Here is an 8617-nt window from a genome sequence, read left to right as displayed (position 1 = left end):
AAAAAAAAAAAAAAAAAAAGAAAAGAAAAACAGAGCCAGGTAGCCATTGTGGAGAGAGCACACTTAGGACTCCTGGGACGTTAGTGTTAAAAGAAAGCTCCTGGAGCCGGCGATTCTCAAGTTTATCCCAGACCCCTTTTTTCAAAGCCCTATGTAAAAGGTAGATAAAAAGCAAAGCAGTATGAGTGAAATTAGGAGAGGGACAGGCAATGCCTCCCACCCCTAACTTCTAAAGGTCTGGAAGCACAACGTGAAAATCGTGTAGCCCAGCCCTATTATTTTCATATTCTGAAACTGAATCCAGATAAGTGAATCTGTCCAAGGTCACCCAGCAAGCTGTCAGCAGCCCTGAGGGTCAGCAGACCCTCCGATAAGGCTCAGGAGGGTCTTGGAAAGCCTGAGGCAGCAGGAAGAGTGTGCAGAGCTCAGCGTGCCTGGAAGGCTGATCCACTGCTGGGCCCACGTGAAGCCCGGATGGGAAGCAAACCCCACTGCATATGGCTCTTTTGCTGCAAGAAGAGTCCGTCTCTGCAGAGGACGAAAATTCCATCCGGGAAGGCTTCTTTTGACTTTCAATAGCAGGCTGTCACCACATGAGGGTGCTATGGGACCACAGCTGCCTCTTGTTGCCATGCAACTCAATCCTGCAGGAGCCCTCCCAGGTCCCTGAGAGCCTTCTGGACCCTATACAGGAGACATTCTGGGGTAGGCCAGCCAAAAGGAAAATAGAGAGTGGCCAGGGTACGCCCTGGAGTAGGGAAAGGAAAAAGTTCCTGGAAAGAGAAGAGAATTGGACAAGCGGTCTCGAAGGAAATAAAGGTTTTCTGGCATTGCTAAAGGAAACTGGTGTTGTGTTCCTCTTGCCTGCGTTGTCCCTTAGCTGAATCAGTTGATTTGGGCTATGAAGAACCACACACATCTGAAAAGTTCGATTACAGCCACTGTCTCATGTCCCCAAACATTCTCTGGCCCTAAATCTAGCCTGTGTATTGTGTCAAGCATGTGGAGACATGAGACATGAGTGAAGCATGAGACTAGGTCCTCTCCCCGTGGAACTCACACGCTAAACGTAGGAAAATCACAGCAAGCCTAGAGATGCTCCAAGTGGTGCTGGATGAGTTAGAAGGAGCAATTCCTTCCACTGAGGGAAGCAGGTGAGGCCTCATAAAGATGGCAGTGTTTGACCTAAGACCTCGGAGGATGAGCCTTCAGATGGGAAGGGCTCAATAAGCAGAGATGTCACACAGGCAGCAGCCCGGCAGGAGCAAAGCCACAGAGGACATGTAGCCACAGTGGGTCTGAGGGAGGGAGCAATGGGTGCAGAAGCTGGAAGTCAGGGTTACATCATGAATTTCAGGAGCCCGAGGCACTTTGGCCTTCACAGCTCTTGATCCATTAGGAAAAAAATCTTTGGGCTGGGTGTGGTGGCTCATGCCTGTAATCCCAGCACTTAGGGAGGCCGAGGCAGTCAGATCATGAGGTCAGGAGTTTGAGACCAGCCTGGCCAACATGGTGAAACCCTGTCTCTACTAAAAATATAAAAATTAGCTGGGCATGGTGATGGACACCTGTAGTCCCAGCTACTCGGGAGGCTGAGGCAGGAGGACGTTTCTCGCTTGAACCTGGGAGCCAGAGGTTGCAGTGAGCCGAGATTGCACCATTGCACTCCAGCCTGGGCAACAGGGCAAGACGGTCTCAAGGAAAGAAAAAACTTAATTTTATAACTATGTTGGTATAAAGATGAATGTAATCCAGGCTGATTATATTTACTTTATATCTTCTGGTTTTAAAATAAGCTAAGACATTTCTATGGGTCCTGGGCACTGTAGCTACTATGCCTTCTGGGTAACTCAGCCCCGTAGAAGAGTTGGTTGGAGCCCAATTGAGAAAGGCTTTGGTAGGTCTGGTAACCCACAGGGAGTCATGGACCCTAACCCCAGCCTTATTCTTGGTTGCATTAAACATCCAGCATGGATCCCAGTATCCCTCATATTGTCTATGGTATCACCCAACAGCTCCCCAGCCCAATCATATGATGTAGCCCAACCAAGGTGCCCAGCTGTGCCAAGAAGTTTCCACCTACCTACCCCCAAATAGCATAGCACTTCCCAGGCGCAGTCAGCCAGGAATTACTCCCAGGGAGTGGGAGATGCAGCAGGAGGGAGACACAGGTTGTGCCTAGAGAGTAGGTCTGGGACTAGGGAAGGGAGGTGGTAGAGAAGAGGGAGAGGGCACTGATGGGAGTGGCGGGAAGGCTCAAGAAACTAGCTTCGACCGGGAACCAGTGGCTCATCCCTGTAATCCCAGCACTTTGAGAGGCCAAGGCAGGTGGATCACTTGAGGTCAGGAGTTTGAGACCAGCCTGACCAACATGGCGAAACCCAGTCTCTACTAAAAATATAAAAATTAGCCAGGAATGGTGGCAGGCACCTGTAATCCCAGATACTAGGGAGGCTGAGACACAAGAATCGTTTGAGCCTGGGAGGTGGAGGTTGCAGTGAGCTGAGACTGTGTTCCAGCCTGGGTGACAGAGCCAGAGCAAGACTCTGTCTCAAAAAACAAACAAACAAGAAACTAGCTTCATGTCCTTCCCCTTAGTCAAGCCTAGTCTGGCCCTAACAATACCCATATTCTTCCTTACCACCCACCCCTCTGACCACTCTCAGCTGACCTAAGGCTCCTACCTCTTTAAACCCTGCAGCCAGCCCTGTGCTGCTATCTCCTGTTTCCAGGAGCCTCTCACTTTAGGATTAAAGGGCTGGGCCCCTCTGGGGATCTGTTTCCCACGGGAAGAGTATTGGGGCCGTTGCCAAAAATACCTGGATGTCCCAGAAATTTTTCTTTTTTTTTTTTTTTGAGACAGAGTTTCGCTCGTTACCCAGGCTGGCGTGCAATGGCGCAATCTCGGCTCACTGCAACCTCTGTCTCCTGGGTTCAAGCAATTCTCCTGCCTCAGCCTCCCGAGTAGCTGGGACTACAGGCGTGCACCACCATGCCCAGCTAATTTTTGTATTTTTAGTAGAGACGGGGTTTCACCATGTTGACCAGGATGGTCTCGATCTCTTGACTTCATGATCCACCTGCCTCGGCCTCCCAAAGTGCTGGGATTATAGGCATGAGCCACCGCGCCCGGCCTATTCTTAATTACAAAAGTAATACTGTGCCTGCCTGGCTAACATGTCAAAACCCCGTCTCTACTAAAAATACAAAAATCAGCTGGGTGTGGTGGCATGTGCCTGTAGTCCCAGCTACTCGGGAGGCTGAGGCAGCAGAATCGTTTGAACTCAGGAGGCGGAGGTTGCAATGAGTCCAGATCGTGCCACTGCGCTCCTGCCTGGGTGACAGAGTAAGACTACATTTTTTTTTAAAGTAATGCTGTGGAGAAAAGTCAAATGATATAGAAAAGTGAGGTTTAAAAAAGTGAAATTTGTCTTTCTCTATTGCAGTTAAAAAGAAAAAAAGTGAAACTTGCTACTCAAGAGGCTGAGGTAGGAGGATCACTGGAGCCCAGAAGGTTGAGGCTGCAGTAAGTTGTGATCACGCCACTGCATGCCAGCCTGGGCAACAGAGAGAGACTTTGTCTAAAAAAATAATAAATCTGCATAGTATTCTACAGCAGGGTTAAACCCAATTTATTCAGCCTTCCTCTGTTAATGAATACTTAGGTTTTTTCCAATTTTGCAACAAGCTTTGTGACAAACTATACTATAACCCACCACCTTGAACGTTTATTTTTGTGCCTGTTTGTCTTTTTTTATTTTTCAGGCTGGGTCTTGTTCTGTCACCTAGGCTGGAGTGCAGTGACGCAATCATGGCTCACTGCAATCTTGACCTCACATGCTCAAGGGATCCTCCCACCTCAGCCTCCCAAGTAATGGGACTACAGGCATGTGCCACCATGCCTGGCTAATATTTTCATGTTTTTTAGGGACAGGTCTCATTATGTTGCCCAGGCTGGTATCAAACTTCTGGCCTCAAGCAGTCCTCTTGCCTTGGCCTCCCAAAGTGCCGGGATTACAGACGTGAGCCATCATGCCTGACCAATGTTTACTTCAAAAGAATTTATTCCTAGAATCAGAGTGCAGTGTCAGAAAAAATGCAGTGCCTCAAAATTTAAGCCATTGTCTGGCTGGGTGCAGTGGCTCACGTCTGTAATCCCAGCACTTTGGGAGGCCAAAGTGGATGGATCACTTGAGTGCGGGAGTTCAAAACTAGCCTGGGCAACATGGTGAAACCTTGTCTCTACACAAAATTCAAAAATTAGCCGGACATGGTGGCTGGCACCAGTAGTCCCTGCTACTTGAGGGGCTGAGGCAGGAGGATTGCTTGAGCCCAGGAGGCGGAGGCCGAAGTGAGCTGAGATGATGCCACTGCATTCCAGCATAGGCAACAGAATGAGACCCTGTCTCAACAAAAAAAAAAAAAAAAAAGGAAAAAAAATTTAAGGCATTGTCTATGCCTAACCCTAAGACTAAGAATTTTTTTTTTTTAGATAGAGTCTTGCTCTGTTGCCCAGGCTGGAGTGCAGTGGCACGATCTGGGCTCACTGCAACCTCCACCTCCTGTGTTTAAGCGATTCTCCTGCCTCAGCCTCCCAAGTAGCTGGGTTTACAGGCACGTACCACCATGCCTAGCTAATTTTTGTATTTTTAGTAGAGACAGGATTTCACCATGTTGGTCAGGCTGGTCTGGAACTCCTGACCTCAGGTGATCCACCCACCTCTGCCTCCCAAAGTGCTGGGATTACAGGCATGAGCCACCGCACCCAGCCCTAAGAGTAATTTAATGAGTCTGACTAGATGGGAGATTAGGCCGCAGTTATGAGGCCCTTAACTTCAGTCCTAGAGTTTGGTTTTTAAGCAAATACAGATTGGGCTTCTCTGGACGAGGCCAAGGGTACAGAGGTGGATGTGAAATTGGCCCTGCTGGGTTTTTTGTTTGTTTTTGTTTTTGTTTTGAGACAGAGTCTCACTCTTGTTGCTCAGGCTGGAGTGCAATGGTCCAATCTCGGCTTACCGCAACCTCCCCGTCCTGGGGTCTAGTGATTCTCCTGCTTCAGCTCCCAAGTAGCTAGGATTACAGGCACGCACCACCATGCCTGGCTAATTTTGTATTTTTAGTGGAAACAGGATTTCACCATGTTGGTCAGGCTGATCTCAAACTCCCGACCTCAGATGATCCACCTGCCTCAGCCTCTCAAAGTGCTGGGATTACAGGCATGAGCCACCACTCCTGGCAGCCCTGCTGTTAAAGGTTCACTACTTTGGAGTATGTGATGTCAAGAGGTAACCTTCAGGAGGCCCTCAAGCCTCCTCTTGGACTCCTCATCCTGGGGCTAGAGGCCAGAGGAAGCAGGGAAGTGGGAGGAGAATGACATGGGCTCCCTGGCACAGCTCAGCCCTCTTCCCTGAGGTCCACTTTGTGCCAGAATGCTGGAGGTTGGGCTGGAGAGCAAGCCCTTCAGGTTATCGGAGCATCAAAGTGCAACTCCCCTGAACAGCTCGAGACCCTGAAAAGGGACTGTGCAGATTCCTTCAAACGGCCTTTTTCAGGCCTCTCCCACCCATGTAGCCATGAAGCTTGGATTCGGGAGTGTTTAGGCAACAAAGCCCCGGGTGAGCAGGTGACTGTCCTGCTTCTGTCTAGGTTCCCGGCTTCTCCCTGCCTAATTCCAAACCCCGTGCTTTGCTACCATCACGGCTGCACCCACAGTCCTCTGCTCTGGAGCCTGCAGTGGCTCTGATCACTTTGTGGCCAACCCAAGGGTCCTCTGCCCACCTCAAGGCACACTGAGACTCCTTTCTCTTTACGGGCTATGAGGGACAGAACCTTTATCTCTTTCAGGAATCTCGGCTCTTCCCCTCCTACTCCCTCTGCCCTCCACCCTCCATCCACCCTCATAGCCCTCAGACAGTCTTCATATCCTGAGGACCCCCTCCTCTACCCTGCCCCACATTCTCCTCTGGGAGCCCCTTCTTGGCTCTCCATCAAGAGGGCCCAGACCTGTTTTTCAGTACTTTCCTCCCCCAGATTCTCTCCACCGCATCTGCTTGGCTTTTGTGTCTGCATTTACACCTATATCTGCATGCTGGGTGCATGTGCCTTCTCCCTCTTTGGGCAGAAAGAGTTGCTATGTCTTCCTTGCCCTTGCTAACCACTCCCCCCTCCTATGCCATCCCCCGACCTCCAGCTGCTAGTGCACAGGGCAAGTCTCTGCATTTACGGTGCCACTGAGGACAATGAGGTAGTGACGGATGATGAGGGGTACCCCCTTAGCGAAAAACCAGCCCTGGTTCTCCATCTTATTTCTGAAAACAAGTTTGTTGGATGCTTTTCAATTAAAAACAGATGATTAATTCAGCTCTGGCCTTGTTCTGTCTTTGAAGAACGGATAAATTAGTTTACTTGAAAAGAAATATTTTCATTTGTATTTCCATGTCACCTGTGACTTTCCCTGCCTTCCACCCTCAGCCCTGCCAGTTGGCAAGAAGAAGGTCGGCAAAGCTGCTGATAAGAGGAGTATAAAGAGGGCTTAGTCCATGCAAGAGGCCAGTGGGCTACTTCATTGGCAACATGCTGCACTTCCTGGTGTTCGCAACCCTGGTCCTTTACGGTAAGTGGAGCATGTGGCCTGAGGTCTACAGGGAGGGGGACTTGGGCAGGAGGGTCAGCAAGCCTTTCCTAAGCCCAGGCCAGCACCCTAATCCAGGGCGGGTTGGACTAGCAAAAACTTTACTCAGGTCTAGCAAAATCTTTACTCTCCTGGAGGCCAAGATAGAGTGGGTCAGGGCCACTGGTTACTCAGGCCCTTCTGGGTGGCAGGTCCCCAGGCCACAAAGCAGAGAGAAGCCCCTTCTGGTAGCGGGATGGGTCCCTGGGCTTCCCGCCCCCGCCCATTGACAAGAAGACTTCCTCAGCAGGTACCTGGCTGGGGTGTACACTGCAGGCCCTGCCCCCTGGAGAATCCTGCCAAAGCATTAAGGGGCTGGGCCGTCAAGCAGAGGGGGACTTTTCAGTTCAAGGAGTGATCTTGAGCAAGGAGGAGACCACAAGGAGCCTCTGGGGCCTAGCCTGGTGGTTTGAGAGAGGTCCCTCACAGCATGCCAGAGTTCTGGGAATACCTGGGGGAAACAGAAGACACCCAGGCACCACTGCTTTCAAAAGGGGCTCAGAGAACTCACAGCTGGGCCCCTCGTTCTGAGAGAGGAACTGTGAATTTGCAGACAAGGCTAACATTCCTCAAAGCACAACTGCCACCCCCCCCACCCCTACCCCTGGCTGACCCCATGCTTAGTCATCACTCACTTTTCTTCTGCCCCACAAAGGACACAGCACCCAGGACTTTCCGGAAACCAACGCCCGGGTAGTCGGAGGGACTGAGGCCGGGAGGAATTCCTGGCCCTCTCAGGTGGGTGTTCCTTCCCAGCCCCAGACTTCCACCCAAATAAGAGTGCGGTGCGCGACATGGGGGATCATGTGTGCCTGTGCATGTTCCTATCAACAAGCAGCTCTCCAACTGTCTAGGTTCTAGATTTTAAAGATGGATGGGATCAGGCATAGGTGGTTTTCTAAATGCAAAAAGCTTGGAGGAGGGGATTTATATACCAACCACACTCCCTTTTCAAGGCACACACCCAAATATAAGATACATTTATATTCCCAGCGACAGCACTTGTGCCACACAAGAAAGACTGGGTGCCAGACATGCACCTTGGACTCCACATACCTTGAAACTCACGCACACACCACTCCACACTGCATGTATCATACATGCTTGCACGCATGCACACACCACACAAACACACACACACACACACACACACACACACACAAAGCATGCTGCTTAGTTGGCTATTTAAAGAGTTTCCACTTTCCTAACAGGGCAGCTGGGCCCTGATTTAGGCAATCTAAATGTGTAATCCTGGCAAATTAACTGGTGAAGATCCACACTTTGAGAGGAATCACTGCAGAGTTAGATTTAGTTTACAAAAGTCTGAGCCCCAGTTTTCAGCAATAGAGCTATTACATAATATGAAGTGCTAGAGGAAGAGACATGAGCTGATAAAAATGAACATCCCAGCTGGGTGTGGTGGCTCACACCTGTAATCCCAGCACTTTGGGAGGCCAAGGCGGGTGGATTACCTGCGGTCAGAAGTTCAAGACCAGCCTGGCCAACATGGTGAAACCTCATCTCTACTAAAAATACAAAAATTAGCTGAGCATGGTGGTGAGCACCTGTAATCCCAGCTACTCGGGAGGCTGAGGCAGGAGAATCACTTGAACCCAGGAGACAGAGGTTGCAGTGAGATGGAGTTTTGTTCTCGTTGCCCAGGCTGGAGTGCGATCTCAGCTCACTGCAACCTCTGCCTCCTGGGTTCAAGTGATTCTCCTGCCTGAGCCTCCCAAGTAGCTGGGATTACAGGTGCCCGCCACCATGCCCAGCTAATTTTGTATTTTTAGTAGAGATGGATTTCACCATGTTGGCTAGGCTGGTCTGGAACTCCTGACCTCAGGTGAGCTGCCTGCCTCGGCCTCCCAAAGTGCTGGGATTATAGGTGTGAGCCACTGCTCCTGGCCTCCCACTGGTATTTCTTTCTTTTTTTTTTTTTTTTTTTTT

The 8617-nt window shown here is 50.2% G+C and overlaps 2 protein-coding genes across 5 annotated transcripts in view; both read left to right on the top strand.

The window, feature by feature from the left end:
• GALNT6 (polypeptide N-acetylgalactosaminyltransferase 6) overlaps positions 1-843 on the top strand; it is a 42674-nt gene extending 41831 nt beyond the window's left edge. For all 4 annotated transcript variants that reach the window (XM_017545909.2, XM_017545910.2, XM_017545911.2 and 1 more), the window contains one exon: positions 1-843. This exon is cut by the window's left edge and continues 1837 nt beyond it. The gene's annotated coding sequence lies outside the window, so the exon portion shown is untranslated.
• Positions 844-975: 132 nt separating this feature from the next.
• Positions 976-8617, top strand: part of CELA1 (chymotrypsin like elastase 1) — a 27025-nt gene continuing 19383 nt past the window's right edge. Inside the window, exons 1-3 of the mRNA XM_017545693.2 lie at positions 976-1154; positions 6472-6613; positions 7326-7408. Of these exons, the coding sequence (XP_017401182.1) occupies positions 6574-6613; positions 7326-7408 (123 nt within the window). The 5' untranslated portion in view covers positions 976-1154; positions 6472-6573. The remainder of the gene's footprint in view (positions 1155-6471; positions 6614-7325; positions 7409-8617) is intronic.

The sequence above is a fragment of the Cebus imitator genome, unplaced genomic scaffold, assembly GCF_001604975.1.
Source record: "Cebus imitator isolate Cc_AM_T3 unplaced genomic scaffold, Cebus_imitator-1.0 Scaffold181, whole genome shotgun sequence".
Taxonomy (NCBI): Eukaryota; Metazoa; Chordata; class Mammalia; order Primates; family Cebidae; genus Cebus; species Cebus imitator.
The sequence above is the reverse complement of the archived record's forward strand: the minus strand, read 5'-3'. Positions and strand labels throughout refer to the sequence as shown.